Source organism: Podarcis cretensis (genome assembly GCF_951804945.1).
Source record: "Podarcis cretensis genome assembly, chromosome: 2".
Classification (NCBI taxonomy): Eukaryota; Metazoa; Chordata; class Lepidosauria; order Squamata; family Lacertidae; genus Podarcis; species Podarcis cretensis.
The window spans coordinates 88,537,965-88,560,978 of NC_137171.1; the positions used below are offsets into that span (position 1 = coordinate 88,537,965).

Here is a 23,014-nt window from a genome sequence, read left to right on the forward strand (position 1 = left end):
CTGGGTCATATATTCAAATAATTAAAGAAAGATGTGGCATTTTGACCTAAGCTACCTCCTATAATTTCCAGATGTCTCCATCCAAGGTGATCAAAGAACTTCAGGCCCCTCTTGCAATCAAGACATCACACTGTTGACTGTGTACTTCATTTGGTAAATTGCCTCTGTCTCTTTGTTGCTACAAGTCACTTTGGCCTCCTGCTAATAAATGGGCTTTCAGAACTGAGCTGCCTTAACAATGGCCAACCCTAACGTAACTCCCTATATGCTCCAGCTAATAGTAAAATGATTCCGATTCATGTGAGTAAGTAATTAATGTTCAGCTCTGTTTAGGCGGCATGATTATCAGCCTATAAACAAAAATATCACTTCAGTCTCTGAACGAAGAATAAAAATTTGTGGAAAGGAAACTAAACATGCATATTAGAAGTGGCTGATAAATCCATGTGTTTATCCATTGGTAAAAACACTGCAGTTCAGATCTGTCAGTTCTCTAGCCAGCAGTTTTGACAATGGAATGCTCAGCCTCACACACACAAGACAGCACACACATTTTATCATGAACTGATGAAAGATTGAAAAAAAGCATGTCTGAATGATGGAGTTTTCAAGGACCAGATGTATGGATCCAATGCAGCCAATCCCAGTGCTGGGCATGAACTAATCAGATTAATTCAGTGAATTAATTCAAAATTCTCTGACTCACACCTGAAAATAGTTCCCATAATTCCCAGGTGAGTTGAACATGATTTTATTCTAGTTTGTATGGGTTTCATCACACATTGCTCCAGTGGCGTAGCGTGGGTTGTCAGCACCCGGGGCAAGGCAAGTAATTTGCACCCCCTAACCTGTGGATTTGCGCCCCCTAACCCGTGGATTTGCCCTAACCCCAGATGTTGCGCCCGGTGCGGCCGGGCCCCCCTGCACCCCCCACGCTACGCCACTGCATTGCTCTGCATCTGATTGTGGGCACTACATTTTCCATTTTTACATATCTGAAAAGTGATTTTGTTTTAGCTTAAAGATCATAATTGTTGGGAGAAACAAATAAAGCAATTCTTCACATTGTACTGTGTGTGAATGTTTTGATGTTCACTTAGTCTTATTACTTATATGTAAAACTTCAGCAGAGCAGCTTGTAAAAATTTTGAAGGCTGAAAAAACTGTGAGAACCACATGAATGCATTGTGTCTTGAACTGTAATGGAATTGACTCCATTTTGGAGGGGGTGAACTGGAACTGGTACTAATCCCTTTTTAAAAATGAACTTTCTGAGCACTCTGCAGTCCCCACCAACCTCAAACTTCAGATCACCTTGATTCCTTCTTATGGGCAATGCAGACAGCCACCATGGAGGGTGAAGTATTATCACTAGCACTTTTTTACCCTTCCTATTTAGTGCAAAGTAGCCAATGGAAAGTATGAGCTTAAATTGCATATTTACCTCATTGAAATCAGACCCTGTTATCTTTTGACTGGGGCAGAATTACATGTTAGGAGAAACACAAGAGGGCAGAAGTCTCATTCTGCAGGTGGAAGTCCTTGTGCTAACAGGCCAACTTCATTGGATACAACCCACAGAAAGGTGCCTGATTCTGAATAAGGCAATTGGTCCATCTAGCTCAGTGTAGTCTGGACCAGAGGCGTAGGAAGGTGGGTGCAGTGGGTGCGGTCCGCCCTGGGTGTCATGACTGAGGGGGATGACAAAATGGCAGGCTAGTAGGCTGCACACCTTGCGCCCGGTGGCAGAGAGCAGTTCTCAGCCGTGGCAAGGCACATCCGACCGCAGCAGCTCTGTTGCTGGGTCATGTGTCTGACCTGGATGCAGAGAGCAGGAGAGTGAGCAGCAGCTGCCCTGCCCCTCTCCTACCCTGAACTGTGGCGAGTGGGAGGGCACCCTCCGCGCTCTGCCCCCTTTGGGAGTGCGCCTTGCCCCCCTCAGGAGCGCGCCCGTTCTGGGCAGTGCGGGCATATGTTCCGCCAATGGTATGGAGCAGGGATGGGGGAATCTATGTTACTCCAGATGTTGAACTACAACTTCCACAACAACCCATTACCATTCCAGGAAGCTAGCTGTACTAGCTGAATATAGACTGCATGGTTCCTGTGATCATTTATGTCTGCCAGCACGACAGGAACCAGGATAGCAGAATGGGTGAAAACCTCAATGGACAAGCATTGCAAGGTTGAGGCAAAGGAAAGAAACAGGGACTGTTGTGCCTAACTAAGAGCTTGGGGAGGATATCTTGCTCTAAGAAATCTTCCAGGTTCAGTGCCCACAGAAAAAAAAAGTTTAATTTGCTCCTTAAAAAAGAAAGAAAAAAAGCTAAAACTAATTGGAGTGAGAGCGGAGGAAAAGGCAGACTGGCACCTGACCTGTTTTATATCAGCGATCCCTTGCTGCATTTTAGCATATGGACATGTTATATTGGGGTCCAAAGGTCACAGGTTTAAATGCAGCTTGCGGGGAATCAAAATGCATCTCATCCACTGGCATCCTGAAGAACTAGGCAAGTTAATATGGTGTTGGAAGTAAGTTCTAGAAAGAAAGAAAGAAAGAAAGAAAGAAAGAAAGAAAGAAAGAAAGAAAGAAAGAAAGAAAGAAAACCTCGAAACTACCATAATAGTAGTCACTTTTCCACTGAATGCAGTGGTCACTGTCTTAACATCTGGGACTTTTTTAAAGATCTGGGAATGAATTAGAAGAGAATCTTGCAATATTAGTCAATAAAAAGAAACCTCAAACTCCAGCAGAGTCTACTTAAACCATTCTTATCCTGGTTTTGCACTCTGAAGGCAGCTAATACTGTAAATTCATTCAAAGGCAGCCCGCAATAATGGGCTGTGCTGAATGAATCCCACTGGAGCTATTTAAAAGCACAACTGTTCCTCAGTTTTCATTAACTTGCATAGAGATTGTGTGGGGCACCTTGATGTGTTTCTAAAGCACAGATGGAGAGCCTGTGGTGCTCTGCATGTTCCTTGACTTCCATCCCCCACTATCCCTGACTACTGGCTATTGCTGGTTAAGGGAGTTGGAACCCCACAACATCTGGAGGGCCACAGGTTCCCCTTCGCTGTTTTAAAGTCTTTCCAGAGGAGTAACTACGTTAGGCTGCTTCAGCAAAAACAATAAAGTGTGGCACTTTAATTTGTCACGGCATAAGTTTTCATGAGTCCACATCAGACTGTCATCAACGAAAGCTTATGCCACACTAAGCATGCTAACATGCCACACTACCCTTTCTCATTTATAAAGTTCGAAACAGAAGCAATGGAGACCCCCATGAAGGGCATGCCCTTCAGCAGCTCAATCCTGTTGCCCTACAACCATTGCTGTTTTTTGCTGCAGCTGCATGGCACTTCCTTTACTCAGGAAATGACATCTCCCTTCCTTTTGAAGACAAATTCTCCTTACCAGCCAACGCCGCCACCATTGTGCAAGGCAACCCAGGTGGCTCCTCTGAATGAGTCTCCCACAAAATTCTGAACAGCCATATCTGTGGAGTGAGAAAGCAGATGCATTACCGAAGCAGGGGAATTCTTAGGTTAATGTGGGGGAAAGCGCATAATAGACTTGCAGCTGTGAACCCAAAGCTTTCCTTTCTTTCTTCATTTCATTGACTGTTTCCATTCCAGATATCACATTGCCCTAACATTCTTGCCAGAGGGCTAAAGCAAATGCGATGGTAGCAGATCTGTGGGGCAAACTTGAGATTGCTGCCAGATGCCATAGCAATTTAAAGCACAGCCAGTGCTAATTCCGGAACTCAAGACATCCTTAGTGAGTCACCTGAACTACAGTGGTACCTCTGGTTACGTACTTAATTCGTTCCGGAGGTCTGTACTTAACCTGAAACTGTTCTTAACCTGAAGAACCGCTTTAGCTAATGGGGCCTCCTGCTGCCGCCGCGCCACCGGAGCACAATTTCTGTTCTCATCCTGAAGCAAAGTTCTTAACCCAAGGTACTATTTCTGGGTTAGCGGAGTCTGTAACCTGAAGCATATGTAACCTGAGGTACCACTGTATGAGGAATAGGCCTGACCAGGGCAGGCAGCCCAAGGAGTGTCTGCTTCTGCTTCTCCTCCTTATGAGCATCACTATGCTGGCTCATGACCTGTCCTTCCCTCAGACAGGTGATCAGGCAGGCAGCGCCAGCCAGCATGACTAATGGTCAGGGATTATGAGAGCTGAAGTCTAGCAACATCTAGGAGGTAACAGACTCCCCAACCCAGGCATAACAGATCACAGTCTTCTCCAGAGCCTGTTGAAATCCTTGGAAAGATCACGTCTCTGAAGGCCTTTCCTTGAGAATGGACTTCACTTTGTGATAGATTATAGGCATTGCTGATGCGTTTTAGCATGTCTCTGAGTTATTCAGTTTGGGGCAGGCTGGATGTTTCTCGTTTAATTTAACTGGCTTCAAGTAAGTATGTTTACAGTGGCTGTAAATTGCCTTGGGAGGGCTTTTGCCCTGAAAGGCTGCCTTTAAATAAAAATACAATCCTTTAAATAAAAATATAAATGCATTTTCTCATGTTATGTGCACTTATAAAATTGATAAACACTTCTTAAGTAACTTCAGCTTATCTGAAATTCAACCATATAAAAATGGAATGTTATTATTTACAAGAAATTCCTTGTCCTGGAAAATATCTAAGGGCGTTTCCAGAATGTTGTTTTTGGGGGGTGGAGGGCAAGATTCAACCACACACTAGCAAATACAGGCTGCACAATTAAAGTTGATTTTGTGGTCTTGCACAAACATTCCCAATAGAGGAACTGATGGGGAAATGCACTGAAAAAGGTGAGATAATGCAACATCCCCCACAAATAAGAATGAATGTTCAACAAACAGCTGGTGTCATCTAAGCTCCTCACAAACTTTGTGCAAACAAATCAGGAAGAATGTGCAATAAACAGGTCATCTGGGGCAACTGAAGGCATTACAAAGATGTCTGCAAACATGACATGCATGCTGGCAACATCAGCCCTGCCATGTGGGAACCCCTTGCAGATGACCACAGTGCTTGCAGATAGGCAGTCAAGGCCTTTAGCAGTAACCAGAGGAGAAATGACTGCTGGGAGGAGCGCAGAGAGAAGAAGCACCATGGTGCGTCTCGACGCTTTCATCTGCCCCAGCTGCAGCAAAACATATCTCTCCAGTATTGGTCTCTACAGCCACAGCAAGCACTGTAACCCTCCAATGGTTTGACTTCACCCCTGAAAGTGCACTCCACCATGGTCTCCCAAGACAGACAGATGCCAACCATTAAATGTGCAGAATCTTGGGAGGAAGGAGAATTTCCACAGTGATCTAATCATCGGCCTTTCTTCCCCTTCCCTCCACTAGGCAGGATATCTGCATTTTTATGTTTTGAACTGCCACAAATGTATTCATTGAACTGACACCTGACATTTTGTTTAATTTCTAGTAGCTCCGCCTATCAGATGCTAGGATCTTGGTTAGCTGGGTAGAGATGGGAATACCAGCGGGTTCAGCTTGTCATTCAGGGTCAAGAATAGCTGTAGATTCTGAAATTCTCTCTTTTATTCAGGGACGGGCACTTTGTCCTTCTTTGAATTAGCTCCCTGTGTATTGATGGGGTAATGACCATTTACATTATAAATAGTTATAATATAATGTTTACAGTATCCTGGTCTATGTGTTTAAGTTGTGCACTCAAGTTCTGTACTCTAGCTGCAAAGGATGTGCTATTTTTACAACTCCTTTTTTTTTTTTAACCTCGCCCTGTGCGTGCTTATGCCATCTCTGTCTACTTACTGCCTCGGAAAAAGTAGGATATTCCCTATGGAAGTTCAGACTACCATAACCTAGTTAACCTTCCAAGCCAAGGATGATTCAGCATCTCCCTCACCCCCTATTTTGACATCACTGAATTGCGGGCAACCTACCTACCAGACTAAAACTCTCCATGCTATTCAGTGAAATTATTTTTTGCATCTTAATCAATTCTGATCGCTCAAAAGAGACTATGCACCTATTCAGCTGACCTGCACAAAATGCTGATCCATCATAGATGTTCGACGTTTCTCTGTAAGGACTGTCTGTCCCACTTACATCATGGTGATCTCGACTAAGGACAACTGGTGCCTGCAATATAAAATAAAAGCTGAGGAGAGAGCAGTCAGAACTAGGGTGAGTGGGTGGGTGGGAACAGATCACTCTTCCTATTTAAAAGGAAGAGCCTCAGTTGACAAATGTACACTAAACCAAACTATGGCATAGCTCCAGGTAACAAGGCAGCAGAAAGACCAGGGAAGGAGTTATCACAAAATCCACCCTTTTAGATTCCAAAAATACTTGCTTCAAGATAAGGCCCATTGAGTTCAATGGGGCTTGCTCCTAGTTAAGTTGGCATAGGGTTTCAAACCTAAATCACTCCCAGAATTCCCTTTTGCCATCTGGCATGGGTCTCTAATGGGATGGGTCAGAAATGACAGACCTGGTGAGGAGAACAAATTTTTGTTTCTGATCTTCTGGCAAGATTAAAGGATTATCTTCATCCTCAATCCCTGCTGTAAATTATTTTAGCATGGAGACCAGTCCAGATGGAGGTACCAGCTGACATCTTCTCAGGGAAAGACTTTAGCAGTGAGTGTTTGTGTTTGATAAAAAGCTTAAACTTATTGAAGTGGAAAGATATGGAGCATGGCCCTGTTTTAGGCTGCTAGCAAATTATGTGGTCTGCTTGTAGTGCACTTATAAAGATGGAAACCATGACATTAGATCATGCAGAGAGAGAGAGAGATGATAGATTGGCATGAGGGTTTGACCTACGTTTTTCATTTATAGTCATTCTTGATTGATAAAAGTATCTTATATTAATGGGTCGTTCTGGAGATCCCAAGAAAGATCCTGGGGTCCAATACTGGAAGCTGATATGCACGGTTATTTCCTATTGTATGCCCCCTGGACAGAAAAGATACTTTAGCCACATTTCTCTGCCATGAATCGTTGTACTGAAATAAATAGGAAGGAATATCTGTGAAAACCACTGGTCATTCCTAACAGGTTTTAAAAAAGGAGTTGGGTTCAGAAATAAATTTTTAAAACCCCACATTTTATACAAAACCTTATCATACCATGTGGTTAGTGTTAGCGCCAACTTCATTTCTGTGGGAATGTTCAGGGAGGCAAGAGAGGATATATATTGTTAAATTACCGTATATCCTTCCCAACTTGTGTTAACAAGTTCTACAATTTAACAGAGTAACATTCCCCTTTTAAAACTTGTACAGCAGATAATGTCTTTGCCAGGCTTGTTTAAGCCTCTAAAATAGGTTTCTTGGTAATTTCCCCTTATCCCCGCATAAAAAGATTAGACACAACACAGTCTTGTATAAAATTATATAAAATAGTTTACTCACATTCTGTTCACAAATGGATCCCAGAAGGCAAACTTAGGTTACAAAATATATATACCTGGAATCTATCCCATAAGGAGATAGTTCTTTTGTCCTCTCTTGGAAACCAAGAGAGCATCTCAGACTAAGCAGATGTTGCTTCTTCGAGGAATGGAGTCAAAGAAAGATATGGCTGTTACCTGCATAGGTGAGGTCATGCCCACCTCTGGTTACATGTAGAGGAAGTCTGTCCCAGCCCAGGAGGAAACAGGAAGTTCCGACTGGCTGGTCCAGACACCCCCTTTTATGTCCACTCTAGGAATGTTGTATTTGACTGCTCTGTGTTTCACATCCCACAATTTCAACCCGATATTCTTTGTTATTCTGCTGCACATTCATTTGCTTCAGGTGGTTTGCATTTTTAAAGGAAATATCCTTGTCCCAATGTTTTACCTTATCCTGCCAATGTGGGTGGTGTTCAACATGTATTTACTAGATAGCGGAACCATATGGCTTTTTCCATCACAGGCCAATCTTGTATGCTAGAGGAAAAGAAGCAGGTCACACCAAAGTGATATATGCAAAGAGAATGTACCTTAATTTTTCCTTGGGCGATGCTTCGGTTAATAGCCAGTGCAATAGCAACACGACCCTTCTGATCTGAGTACAAAATTCTGGCTTGGGAACCCACAACCTAGAAAATAGAAATAATAGAAATATCTCCAATGCTCCAGATGTGAGCCAGCGACATTTCTCTTCCTCACAATACCCATCTTTAATGATTACGTTATGATGATGTCATTAGGCTTGAAATAAATTATTATTATTATTATTATTATTATTATTATTATTATTATTAATATGCTGCCCATCTGATTGGGTTTTCCTAGCCACTCTGGGTGGCTTCCAGCAAATTATAAAACCACAGCAAAACATCACACATTAAAAGCTTCCCTATACAGTACAGGGCTGCCTTCAGATGTCTATTAAAGAAGACTTTTATTGTGTCTGGGTGCACAGCTGTGGTGTATGTGTGGCCCCAGCAACAGTTATCTGGTTTGCAAATGTGCCTCCCAGGCTCCCAGAGTTTGGCAACACCTGGTTCATCCCAATCCTAGAGCTTTAGCACTTAAGCTCTTCACATTTAGGTCATTTGTACTGACAGGGTGTCATTTGAAACATTTCTAATGTTGGACAAAAATAGGAGTGGGCAGTTTACACATGCTTTGGGATTCATGCTTGGCTTTTGGTGCTGAAGGACTAATGCTCATCATAAGAATAAATCATACATTGGCTGCCTTGGACTGCCTGAAAGCACTTTTTTTAAAAAAAGGTCTGCCTGCCAGAAATGAAACTATTCCCTGAAAGTCCTGTTAGCTTGGAAATTTTCCAAAGCCCCTTCCAGTTTACATGACCCAGTTAGTGCAGCAACTATGGCCTAGTTTTTGCTAAAGTAATAAATCTGTGTCTGAGCTGGGCTACTTCAGATTGCAGATGGGGCGCCTCAAATGTTTTAATGCTTCTCCGTGCAAAGGAAAATAGGTGTCAGGGACAAGGGTTCCAACTTTTCTCTGGTGCTTAGTTTTCTAAGAGCAGAGAATTTTCGTATAAAAAAGCAATCCAATATGAAAGGTCTGCCCTGCAGGCATGTTTATCACCTCAGTGAGAACTAGTGACATGAATAGAACTAGGTTGGATTCTGCATACAGCCAAGCTTGGAACCAGGGCTACTTAGATAATCCACCTTTGCAGAGTTCCAACCCAGATTTTGAGGTTCCACTGAGTCAGATGTGTTTAATGGAGCAAAAATTAAAATCTGTTATTGTTCGGGAGGTACATTTCCAGAATTTGGCAAGCCAACAAGAGGAGATTCCTCTCTTTTCTGCTTCTTTTCTTTAACACAATGTGTTTATGCTTAATTGGAAATAAAACCTGTAAACTGTTTTCAAACCTTATATCTTTGTAGTAAAAAACAATGCAAATTTAAAAAATGAACTCCCCGCAAAAGGCACCTCAATTTTAATCTCCCCCCCAAAATTAGCTATTGTACTTGTCTACAAATTGTGATATTGCAAACATTAAAAACAACAACAATAAAAATTCAAGCAATGGCTTGGACCCTAATTTGCCTTTGAAACAAAATTTGTGTTCATAGTATCGGACTTTCCTGTTCCTCCCCCCCCCCTTTCCACAGCCCACTGTGATCCCAAAGATTTGATCCCATGGGTTGTTGTTGGTTCTTGGGAATGTTGTGGGAATGCAGCTTGGAGCAGCTGCATATGGAGGTGGACTTGGCAGAAATCATACACACCCTTAAGTGAATTAGAAGTGCAATTCTGGCCAATTTGTTTTTACTTTTTTTTTAAAAAAAAGAGTGAGATGGATTTATTTATTTTTTTAGGAAAAGGTTTGTGCATTTCTTCATTTTGGACACATGCACAAAATCCATTCTATTCCAAAAACTGGGAGTGCTATTATTACTCAACTGGAATGGAACCAAAAGGAATGTCATAATTTCAGACGTTTCATGGAGCAGAACTGAGAGAATTAGTTTCTTCCTCCTTGCAAGCCACATCATTGCTCAGCCCAATGATGGCAGCTTTGCAATGATGTGGCAAATGTGATTCAAAATGCAGAAGGCAGCATAGCCGCATGGCCATTTTATCACATGCTGTCTGATCTACTCAAGCCACAAATGAATGAGGAAAATGTGATAGTGTGAACATGAATGCAGGCGTGTGAGACGCCTCTGTATCCAGAAGGTGATTAATTTTTGAAGGCCAAGGCAAATGTCACATACACAAACCTGCTTACTATAGCCCCACTCTGTCCCCTTCCCCTGCCTATATGTAAATTGCTTTAGGAAGGTGCCAGTGAGATTCTGGCACTGAGAACACAGAGACAACCATTTACCAAGACAACAGTTTTAGGTTTTTGATTGGGCTCAGTCTTCCATTTGGAAACTATGCCCTTTAAAATGATGACACTGAACCTGAGCACTGCACACAGTCATTCTTTTAGTTGGCAGGATCCACATACCAAATTGTGCCTCCTGGCTTCCTGGATCCAGCGGATGTTATCGGAGTATTGCTGCTTCACAGATGCAGTCACTGGACAAGAGGAGGGGAGAGGGGACAAAATAGCTCATAAAGTGAGTACATTGCAGCCTAAGCCATGTGGTAGCTCCAGAGGCCAGCACGTAGATACACTATATAGAGAATAAGATACAGGGAATGAAAAATGCATAAGCACCTTTAAGATGACAAGTTAAATAGGAATGGAGGGTGGATAAACGATTGATTGATTGCCATTAGTCTTGCACATAAACATGCACGGCCTATCGGCAAAGGAAATAATTTACAGTGGTACCTCTGGTTACGAACTTACCCGTATTTTTCGCTCTATAACACGCACCAGACCATAACACGCACGTAGTTTTTAGAGGAGGAAAACAAGAAAAAAAATATTCTAAACGAAACAGTGGATATATGATTTTTGTGGTTCATGCTGTGATCTGACAGTGAGTTTGGAGTAGCCCAATGCAAAAATCCTGAGGATCCATGTGGATCCGTGCTTTGTAACCACGTTTTAAGTGGGGAAGGAAGGAAAAGCACTCAAGGGACAAGGAAAACGCGTGGGGTGTGTGGCGAAGGATGCTGCTAATAATGCAGGAGAGGAGTTTAAGGGGAGAAGGAACACACGTGGGGTGGGTGGAGAAGGATGCTGCTAATAATGAAGAAGAGGGGTATAAGGGGAGAAGGCTCCTCTTCCCTCCCGCTTTGCTCCTTTAAAGAAGCAGGCTCTCTGTCCCTCTCTCCTCCCCACTCTGCGGCTCTTCTCCCGCTTTGCTGTTTCAAAGCGAGTCACGGAGGAGGGAAGGAAGGGGAACCCTAGATCCTCTGCTCACGACTGCAGCAGATTCCCTCCGCCACCCGCAGGCATTCGCTCCATAACACGCACAGACATTTCCCCTTACTTTCTAGGAGGAAAAAAGTGAGTGTTATGGTGCAAAAAAAACGGTAATTTGTTCCAGAGGTCCATTCTTAACCTGAAACCATTCTTAATCTGAGGTACCACTTTAGCTAATGGGGCCTGCTGCTGCGCCACCGCCACGCGATTTCTGTTCTCATCCTGAGGTAAAGTACTTAACCCAAGGTAATACTTCTGGGTTAGCGGAGACTGTAACCTGAAGTGTTTGTAACCTGAGGTGTTTGTAACCTGAGGTAACACTGTACTTTGGGGGGCCACTAGGTGGCGCATCGGAAAATGGCTGACAATAACATCTCTCCGACCCACACGAGGTAATTTGGAGGCTATGATGGGGGTAATTAGCCTCCTTAACCCTCCCAGGATTATGGGGGGGACGGCCCTTGCCTGCTGTGCCCTATACCACCCCCGAATTTGTGGGGGTGGGGGCACTAGGCACAAAGCCCTCCTGTGGGATTTTCGGCACTCCTCGACGCCGTCCCCGATTCGCGCCGCTGGTTGCAATGATCTTTAAAAGAAATAATTTGGACATGATTAATTGCACATACATCAAGGAAAAAGGGGAGTAAATACTGCTGATAGAAGAGATCTCTGATAACAAGACAACAATAAAATACGAGAAGAACGTCAAGATACGGTAATGACTGAGGGGGGAGGGGGGGAAAAACCTGCCTCTACCTTTTTATGTGACTTAACAAGAATCCCCCTCCCCTAATGAGTCAGAAATTAAGGACTTAAGCTGTGGATTTAAGGCTGTGTGGAGATAAACTTTCGATCCAAAGCAATGTTTCAAGATGAAGCTGGAAAGCTAAGAGTTTTGGAGTGACGCAGTCAGGAAAAAATGCCGTTCGCCATTTTGTGAGGCATTGTGGGAGCTCTTGGGTCTGGGAGGAGAAAGAGAGAAATAGAGTTGTTTACATATCGTGAATCAACTCCTCGGTGGGACTTAAGAGCGACAAATGCCAAAATTTACGATGGAAAAAGTGATGTTATCTACGAAGGAGATATATGGAAACCATCTGGACTTAGTGGAGGAACGGGAAATCCACACAGGATTATTACACTTGCTATCGGCTTAAGGAGACTAACAGAAGAGATCGTAAAGGAAAAAGAGAAATTATACGAACAAGATATGATGTGGCAACACCAAGATAAGACTGGATAGAATTATGAACTTTGTTTGGACTGATTGGGATTGATTTGGACATTAACGCAGTAATAAGAAGATGATCTGAAGTCCCCTTTGGATCTTGAAGTATGGGTTCCCCCAACAAAATTTAAAAATTTGGCTTTGTAATTCGGAATTTATATGATGTGATTTAATTTGATGTGATTGGCCAGTTAATAAAAATTATTTTTTTTAAAAAAAAAAGAGGTAACACTGTACTTTATCTATTTAGCAAATTAATAAACCATCCTTCATCACACTGTAATCCCAAAGCGGTTTCTAATAAAATAACAAAAGCAAGATAGCATGTTCATGACCAAATATAACCAACTACCAGAGATAAATGTCAAATATGTGCACCAATACTGAGGAGACATTATTTTAAGCCTGCCCAGGCATGATCTCTTCCATGATGCTTGTAGTTCAGTTGCAAGATCCTTTAATTAAGCGTTGAGGATTAATATGCCAGTCTTTTTAATAACCATGAATAAGACATCTGCTTCCTTAGGAGAATTATACTGCATTTTAAATTCCATAGGGAACTATCCTATAAAAGGACATTGGGAGACTTGAATGAAAAAAATGTGTTTAATGGGCTTTTGCAAAATATGACAGAAAAAATACAAAAGGGAGTATGAATATCTCTGAAAGGCTTTAGATCACCCTGGAAAACAAACATGGTAAATCTGGGGTGCAAAACAGCTCAAGTGCTGCAATTCATTCACCCTTCCTAGGTAGAATCACTGACCTTTCATTAGCTTGACTTTGAAAATCCTTCCTGAATTGCTGAATCTCACATTTAAAATAAAAAGGGGGGAAAGTTGCCTCTTTTCTCATGAAACCAATCCTTTATCAATTTACTTTGTTGCCTCTGCTGCTTGCTGATCTTTATTTAGGTTCCAGAAGATACTAAAAGTATGTTGTGATCTCAGCCACATTGTTTGTGTCAGCAAGGAAACTGACTCCCTAGCCTCAGAGTTATTTTGTATTTTATTTTTACATCATCCAAGCCTCTCCAAATATACACAGGAAAGCACATTCTTCACATAAAACCGGTAAAGACAATTTCACTCCCACGCCAGCCTTGATGCAGAGAGGTCATCATTTCTCAGCAGATATTCCAATTTTTACAGAGTGTCACTTCAACGGGATAACCTTGGACATACTAATTTTGACTTTAAGAATGTTGCAGGAAGCAACCATAATCACATTTGAGTGTGTGTGGTGCAAAACACCAGCATTAGACTATGATTCAGTCTAACACTTTATATAGGTTAATGCACAACAACCAAAGTACTGTATCCTGGGCATTCTGCTACACAGAAGTCTATTTGCTTGTAGTAGCTATAGTTCTGAGGGTTGCCACAAGCACCAAGAATTAGTCTAGTCCCTTCAATAGCACACCTGATGCTTCCATTGCTATTTATCTATTGACTGCCCTTAGCAGAGAGCTGGAAGTAACAGCTAACAAAACGAGTGGTACCAGCACCACTATCAATGCTGGTGAGAAAGATGGAACAGCTCTCCATGTACACATAAAAAATCACTGGAACTGACAGCTGATACAGCCACGCAGAGGCTTCTGTACACCTGAGGTGGGTGGGTTAATAAGTTTCTTAGCTGAAGATTGGTCTTGGTCCTCATATCTTTTCCTTCTGCTTCACATTGTGTGGTAGTCCTTCTTTCTGCTTCATAGCATGGTGTGGCATATAGCATCAAAGGCCATAAAGTTTAAGGGCTTGCTCACCGTGCATGAGAATCACTTGGCTACTCATCAGTTGCTCACAGCTGACTGTGAGGTAATTGACCTCACAGGAAAACTTTTCATTTGATGTGATTAGAGCAGATCTAAAAGTTCTCCCTGTGGTGGCCTTTCTGCACATTCTATGAAAAATATATTAAATAGCAGTTTGCGACTGTTAAAGCCCCAAATGGCTTAGGACTGGGACACCTTTTCTATGGCTGCATAACTCTCCACCTAAGAAAGCTCACTTTGCCCCCTCTTTGGTTGCTTTCTGTCCTCACTATGTGAGGACCTTCCTTTGCAGTAGGCATCTAACCTGCCAAGGCATTGGTGATAATCTCTCCTGAAATATCCAATACTTGATGTGCTTTACCTGCTGTAACTACTTTATCTGTCTACAGGGTGCCAATGTGGTGCCCCCTAGATGGTTTTGAACTCCAGTTTGCATCAGAACCAGCTATTGTTATGGCCAATGATCAGGGATGATAGGAGATATAGTTCAGCAGCATGTGGAAAAAGCACCATGTTGTTACCCCTCGTCTATTAGTTTGCATTTTTAACTGATCATTTAAATGCTTCTTCTGTCATGTGGCAAACCACCTTGTGTGTCTTAAAGGAAAAAGCAAGGTAAAAACATTTTTTATAATAATAAATAAATAATGTGACAGGTTTCTGTCTCTACAGTTTTTGGCATTCCTTTTCAATTCTGCTTGATAAAATTAATTTTATTATTATTATTTAAAACAGAGGCAGTTTCGCTTCTTCAGAATGACAGTGTATGGCTAAGAGCCTGAATGTGGAATGTCCCAAATTCAAAGAATTGGAATTTTGTTTTGGTCATTATACTAATGATATGCACATTCCACAAGAGGAGTGTTTGAATGGCCCAACAAAGGAGCGACTGTAGCTATTAACCAGCCACTCAATGGCCAGCTTGATCTAAAGTTGCTGACTTGGTGTGTCAAAAATGGATCCCATGAGGCCATGTTCTGTACCTATCTGTGGAAGACAAAGAGGCAATTCAAATGTCCATATGGAGAATATGGGTTGACTGGAACCAGGAGGAATTTGGTTCACAGTGAAGCCACTGTGTGTTTGCTTCACCACAGGCACAGTTTTTGCCACTCAGCTCACATTGACCACACCATAATCCCTCCACTTCTGGAACTTTTCCAAAAGAATGGTAAACGTGGTTTGGGGTGCCAGCTAGGTCCGGGGTAAAGCAACCACACACTTCCCCATGTTAACAAACCCTGCAGAGATCCATTCAACTGGCTTTCTCAACCTTCCAATATGTCACTCTTGAAGATGAGGACTGTAGCTGAAGTTCTGCTTCTAGCTATAGCATAGTTGAATGGCAAGCAGAGCATTCAGTAATGAAGAGGTCAAAGGGGATTCCTAGAAAGGTTCATCTTATTAGACATCCACTCCACTGAAATTCAGTAGTTGTTTCTCTCTGAATTCCTCTGTCCATTGCTCTGCCAAGCACAACAACAAATTCAATAACTGACATGCGACCTAATCTCCTTCAGTCAGCTGGATTTTTAAAATGTCTATATATACACACACATATATACACACACAATTCTGATGGGCACTTTCTTGTGAGACACAGCCTTACAGCTTTATCTTGCATTAAAATAGTTTGGGTCTCTATCCCCCTTGAACAGTGGGAAAGTCAAGGCAGTCTTTCTAGGGTCGGATGCCATACCTTCCGGGAATATCTGCACTGTGAGAATGAGAGCGTTCCAGCTTGTCACTGTGTTTGTCATCACCCAATCACACAAAACAAAATAGTCTTTTGCAGGCCCCCTATAGTGCCATATGGGCAGGGGGTAGAGGTACCTTTGCAGAAGGACCGTAACTCAGTGGCAGAACATGCTCCTTGCATTCAAAAACTCTCAGGTTCAACCCCTAGCATCCCCAGGTATGAGCTAGGAAAGACTCTGTATGAAACCAGGTAGGGCTGGGTGATACCCCTGTCTGAAACTCTGGCACTATTGCCAGTTACTAGAAGTGAGAGCTGGACCATAAAGAAGGCTGATTGCCGAAGAATTGATGCTTTTGAATTATGGTGCTGGAGGAGACTCTTGAGAGTCCCATGGACTGCTAGAAGATCAAACCTATCCATTCTGAAGGAAATCAGACCTGAGTGCTCACTGGAAGGACAGATCATGAAGCTGAGGCTCCAATACTTTGGTCACCTCATGAGAAGAGAAGACTCCCTGGAAGAGACCCTGATGCTGGGAAAGATGGAGGGCACAAGGAGAAGGGGACGACAGAGGACGAAATGATTGGACAGTGTTCTCGAAGCTACCAGCATGAGTTTGACCAAACTGCGGGAGGCAGTGGAAGACAAGAGTGCCTGGCGTTCTCTAGTCCATGGGGTCACAAAGAGTCAGACACGACTAAATGACTAAACAACAACAACAGCAAGCCATATTGAGCTAGTTGAACTATGGTCTGCCTTAGTATTGTAGCTTTCTATGTGTGTTATTAGGCAAAGGTGCTCTTTTTTCAATTCCAAAGTTTGGGGCCGTTGCCAGCAATGTGTTCACATCTACTCATTTCCTTAAAAATAAATAAATTAAAATCATATTTAAAGTATTGTAGTGGGGTTAGCAAACTTTGTTAATATTGAGGGGCACATTTTCTCAGGTGTCAGGGGCTGTATGCTGGCAGAGGGCAGGACTAGAACTATATATGGGTGGGTCTACACCTTCTCTCTCATCCTCTCTCATTCTCTCTCTCTGGCACTCCTTTTTCTCTTTCACTCCCTCCTTCATTCTACCAAACAGGTTGCTGGCAGAAGAACAGACCACTCTTGCCAGAAGTCTAAAACTATCCCTTGCAGAGGGATTTTGAAATTAGGCTGAGGGCCACATTAAATCAGGCTGAGGGACACGTGCAGCCACTGGTTGTCCACTCCCATCTTACAGGAAGCCTTCAATCCTTTGCCAGCAAACCAGCCAAGAGATGTCAAGATCAGAAAGCCAAGTAATGAAGCCTTCATATGGCAAAACCGCTGTTCATTCCTTAAGCATGACAACATGAATTATTTTGCTTCCAGTGTGTCATCAGGTATAGGACCTCATTGTATGAAAATATTATATTTTATTCAGTCTGTCGTATCTGCATCCCATCTTATTCCCCAAAAGCTCAGTTGCATAGATGGGGTGGTATTCAACTAAATAACTGAACTCATGCAAGGATTACCACTAGTGCAATTTCCTCCCCTCCTGCCCCTGTGCTTGCCATCTTCAGATCTTCCCTGGAGGGTTGGTGGAACCCCCAGAGCAGATTTAGGAGCCACACAGTGGTTTGGGGGGGGGAGGAGAACATTATATTGTGCAAATAGAAATCCTTGTGCTGATGGAGGATTAGCCTTAATGCTATGTTAAATACAACCTCTCATTTTACCCCAGATCTCCCACTCTGAGCCCTACACTCTGTCAGTCCCTCTGGCCTCCTCTTGATGTTTCTACTCAAGATTTACTTGGTTTTGTTGCCTGTAATAGAGGAAGGGGTTGCAAGTGTCAATGACCCTGCAAATACACATGGAAATGGCAAGAAGTTCCAATGGCTATAAAAGACATAAGTGAACTCCACTGGCAGAGGCAGCATGCCTTAGAACACCGGTTGCTGGGAATCACAGATGGGGAGAGTGCCATTTTGCTCATGTCCTGCATGAGGGCTTCTCAAAGGCCTCTGGTTGGCCTCTGTGAGAACAGAGCACTGGGCTGGATGTGTCCTTGGCCTGATTCAGCAGGGCACCTCTGACATTTCGCACCCAGAAGATGTGTCTGTCTGGGAAATTTACCTTGAAGTGGATAATAATTTGGTATTTATGGTCTTAGTTGCAAGACACAATAAACTGCAGGTAGGTTTATCCATATCCCAGATTCACCTTCCATACTAGAAAATGGGTCGTCTTACCTCCCTGAAGCACAGCTTTCTCAAGCACTGATGTTGCAATGAAGTCGGTGGTTGCCAAATCTTCTGGGTTGCCTGAGGTACAAACCCAACGGAATGGTCCAAATCCCAAAGAAAAAATGTCACTGGGAAGGGAATATGTTTCACGATTAGAAGATAGCTGAAATTCCTGCCATATTTATCCTGGCAGTTAGCAATGCTTTTCTTTCATTAACTGAAGATGAAAGAATTCCAGCTATTTTAAAAAAACACACTAATCCAAACACTAAGTTATTCGGGCCATTATTTTTGAATTTCCACCAAGGCTTTACAGATGTAAGCTACTGTTTCTGTCTGTGGGTATCACACCTGTCATAAGCACATTCTGACAGAAGAACAGGGAGGTTTAAGTGAAGAAGCAACCAGCTAATTTCTTCTACTCAGAGTAGACCCATTGAAATTACAGGCAACAACCATTTCCTGCAGGGCTTCTCTTCCCGGCCCCTGCATATGTTGGCAGGGCATGCAAAAGCACGCATAAGTGCATTTAGTCCCCATTTCACCCTCTTCCCAGTCCAAAAGGACCCACACACCTGCAATTATGCATCAGTTGGACACACCTAAAATGGTTGTCACCTGAAATGGACCTAGGTTAGTCATGTCCATTCATTTCAATGGGTAGAACAACTCGGTTGGATACAACACATATTTTATTCTTCAACTACATTCATAGTTAGCAGCTAGGGTGGGTTTAGTAATTCCTGGTTTAGTAATGCAGCATGAAACCAGGAGCGCAGGAAAGGAGTGTAGAAAAGGCAGGGATTTCCCTTTGGAATGCCCTATAATTTACATTTAAGATGTGTTAGGTGGTCTATATTCTCTGGGGTGCAAAAAGAAAAAAGAAAAATGGGGAAGTAAGTTCAGTCTTGGAACACACTGCGTTTTGTCTCTCAAGTGTTTCATCTCTCTTGCTCGATTCTCTCATTACAGTGGTACCTCGTGTTACAGATGCTTCAGGTTACAGAGGCTTCAGGTTACAGACTCTGCTAACCCAGAAATAGTACCTCAGGTTAAGAACTTTGCTTCAGGATGAGAACAGAAATCGTGCAGCGGCAGCATGGCAGCAGCAGGAGGCCTCATTAGCTAAAGTGGTAACTCAGGTTAAGAACAGTTTTAGGTTAAGAATGGACCTCCAGAATGAATTAAGTTCTTAACCCAAGGTACCACTATACTTTCCTCCAGCTCAGAATTTGTCTGATAAATCCCCACCAGCTCTCTATACATGTTCATATCCACATGACAGAGTGGCAAATGGGACGAGCTTCTCTATTCAAGGAGCTCACATTAGTGTTTAAAGCCCTATAGCAACTTAGGTCCCAAATATCTGAAAGACCATCTTCACTCCTACTGACGTTCTTGGGTGTTAAAGATCTGCAGAGAGGGTTTCTCTTGATAGTACCGTCACCCTCAAAAGTACAGGGAAGTAAAGCCCCCAAATTGTGTAAGACCCTTTTCACTGACGTGTGTTTAGCATCTTCACTTAACAGTTTTCTCCATGTGCTGAAGATGCACTCTGGCCTTTGACAACTAAGGAATTTTGTTTTATGGGACCGACCTCTTTCGCTGAATTTATACAGTGGTGCCCCGCAAGACGAACGCCTCACAAGACGAAAAACCTGCTAGACGAAAGGGTTTTCCGTTTTCGAGGCGCTTCGCAAGACGAATTTCCCTATGGGCTTGCTTCGCAAGACGGAAACGTCTTGCGAGTCTTGCGAGTTTTTTTCGCTCCCCCCCCCTTTTCTAAGCTGCGAAGCCGCTAATAGCCTCTTAGCCGCTTTGCCGCTTTGCCGCTAATAGCCGCTAAGCCACTAATAGCACTAATCCGCTAAACCGCTAATAGGGTTGCTTCGCAGGACGAAAAAACCGCTAGACGAAGAGACTCGCGGAACGGATTCTTTTCGTCTTGCGAGGCACCACTGTACTGTTCTGTTCTATCTGGAATGGTTTCATTAAGTTTTTATAACTCTGGTGGTTTTATCTGTTTTCATTATTGTATATTCTGTTGTAATCTTCCCCGGGACTGTACGGTGAAGGGCAGCTAAGAAACCTTTTGTGAACTGCAGCTTTTAAGAACCCATCTTATAGCTTCTGGTCTACCGACAGATTATTTAACCACAAAAGACAATTCAGTTTTTATGAATATACAGGAATGACAAAAAATGGTCCCAAACAGGAAAACTCATTCAGTGCCTTTCTGCTTCTCTTCCTAATCCCCACCCAAAGCACAAGATTCAAGTCTTCTTTCTACATTGGTGTTCCACATTTTATTCTCTCCTACATACCCCATAATGTGTTGGACGTAAGAAGGGTATCGAAATTCAGCTTTGCTGGTACCTCTTTTCTCGATGTCAGCACCTTTGGAACAATTTAAATATAGGTTTCAATTTAAAGTGCTGGGGTTTTTTTTACCTTTAAAGCCCTACACAGTTGTTGTTGTTGTTATTATTATTGGATATGGAATTATGCTGCTTTGCATGTTGTGCTGGATATGACTGCAGAAAAATAGGATATAAATGTGATGATGATGATGATTCAACCCTTTTGCCAGAGTTTTACAGACAGGGTTTGGGTGAGCAGGATTGGATAGCTCTCCAACTGGCTGACAGTGGGGCGTATTGGAAAAAGTTATACATTTTAAATGCCACACAGTAGGTATTGCATGCAGGAGAAGTTAACATGAAACTCACATGTGATTCTTCTTGAATGTGAGATCATCATATACCAATGGTTACATGCTTTTTCCTACGCAGAAAAGTGCCCCCCTTTCCTGTAGAAAATGTGCAACATGGGGAGCACCCCTGTTCTTGGGATATGTTATCTGCTGTACTTGGCCAAATGCACTACTTGCTTAACTTATGCAAAAAGGAAAAGCGCTACTTACCTGCTCTCTGAGCTTCTAGAAGGAAAGCATTTCCATAATCCCAGAAAAACATTCCTTGATCAGAGAGCCTGTTGATGGCAGCCACTTGTCTCCTCAGACTGAAAATGGAAAGTTATAACGTTCTCTCAACATTATATGAATTTCCATAAAGAAAAATTATGAGCATGCACTAGGCCCTGAAATGAATGAACCAAAGTCTGCCATGTCTTAATTGCAATGGGTCTACTTTGAGTAGGACTAGCATTTAATACCACCCGTTATTTACAGTCCTGTGCTTGATTTGCTTATTCTTTAAAGCACCCTGGGATCTTACAGGATAAAGGGCAGTTAAAAAGTGTAATTCATTATTAAGACTGAGACTAGTCTAATTAACACTGTTATTCTGAGGATAACATGAAACAAGGATACACTGCAAACTTAGAAGAAGGTAGGAAAGAGATCATCACAGTAAAATAATGAAATGGGTGTATTTATTTATTTGCATTGAAATTTATGAGGCACTTTTCCATCCAAAAGGGGACCTTAGAGTGGAATATTGGAGGGTGAAGCATAAGAGTTATAAAATTAATGCAGTAAAAAGTCAATCAAAATAAATACTGAAAGAATAACATATGAAATCCTAAGCTGCAAAAACAAAAAACAAACAAAAATCCCCACGCAATCCATCAACATAGTCAATACTGCATGCACATAAATAAAATAGTAGGAGGTAGTTTTCATCAGACAAATAAAGGTCATTAAGGAAAGAGCTAGGCAAACTTTCCAGGAGAGAGAATTCCTTTGTCTGAGCACTGCAACAGAGAAGGCCCTTTCCTACATTCCCAACAGCCTCTGAAACTGTTGGTGGGATCAAGGTCTCCCTTGAAGATCTCAGTGGATGGGTATGCAGCCCTGGCAAAATAATTTGTGTTCCTAAAAAGGTAACTATTAATTGACATAGGCTGACAGCAAGTGTGAGAGTGGGCAACCATGGTTTGGGGGCAATGACTGCCCCTATCATGTACAAAGTGATTATATAGACGAGCAGACTCGAAGTCTTCCCCATCTTGCTGTTTACCTTCCTGCAGTCTGATATTTGAATGTCTTTTGAACCCAGAGAGGCTCCGATACTGGAAGTAAACCCAGCTGGGGAAGGAGGTGCTGGGGCAATGGGAGCAGGGATGGTTTGCCCAATGTTGAATGCAACTTTCTACTATTGAGCCAGCTTCCTTGAGTGACCTTCTTGTCCCTGGAAAATTTGAAGTCAGAAATATCACTGGCTTCCAACATTCTAGGGAAGAAAGGTTATCACTCAGGTAGGACATTTCAGTTTCTGACAACTCAGCTCTCCTCACTCACATGCTCTTTTTGTTCTTTAAGTCAAACCCTTTTCTCACTTCTGATTTGGGCAGACAAATGGATCTGCTGCCATGTTGCATCTAATTTAAACCATCAAATCTGTTTGACCTAGCATCAGTCGATCGGAGTGACTCCTGGCTCCCAAACCATCTTTTATGAAAATGAGACCTAACAGGAACAAGCTACAGGAAGAGAATCATTACCGCTAATCTATAGAGCCTAATTCCCTAATTCCCAGCTCCTGTGAGTATGCATTGGAAAAACAAGCAGCTGGCGATGGCTCAAAATCAATGCAGCTGGGTCACTTAACATTTGCAGCATTCTCAGAAATAAAACTCCTCTTCCTGCACAGTCATTTGCAGATTTGATTTTAGAGCAAGGCTGAAGAAATGAATGACATTTCTGTAGCCCGCTTCGACCTTCAGAAAAGAGGATTCTTCTTTCTGGTGCATAGTTCTGCCCCTGAGTTTGTCATAAGTGTATGATGCTGATGAAGAGATATCCTTTCAGACTGAATTTGATATCCCAGTGTGCAGTTTCTGGTGTTCGGATTTT

The 23,014-nt window shown here is 42.5% G+C and overlaps 1 protein-coding gene across 1 annotated transcript in view; it reads right to left on the reverse strand.

Moving 5' to 3' along the window:
* The window catches only part of UROC1 (urocanate hydratase 1), a 52,878-nt gene that overhangs the window by 4,011 nt on the left and 25,853 nt on the right, over nt 1-23,014 (reverse strand). Inside the window, exons 12-18 of the mRNA XM_079964513.1 lie at nt 21,122-21,219; nt 20,523-20,595; nt 18,205-18,326; nt 10,409-10,479; nt 7,965-8,063; nt 6,017-6,116; nt 3,419-3,500 (exon numbers count right to left, since the gene is read on the reverse strand). Coding sequence (XP_079820639.1) covers nt 3,419-3,500; nt 6,017-6,116; nt 7,965-8,063; nt 10,409-10,479; nt 18,205-18,326; nt 20,523-20,595; nt 21,122-21,219 — 645 coding nt within the window. The remainder of the gene's footprint in view (nt 1-3,418; nt 3,501-6,016; nt 6,117-7,964; nt 8,064-10,408; nt 10,480-18,204; nt 18,327-20,522; nt 20,596-21,121; nt 21,220-23,014) is intronic.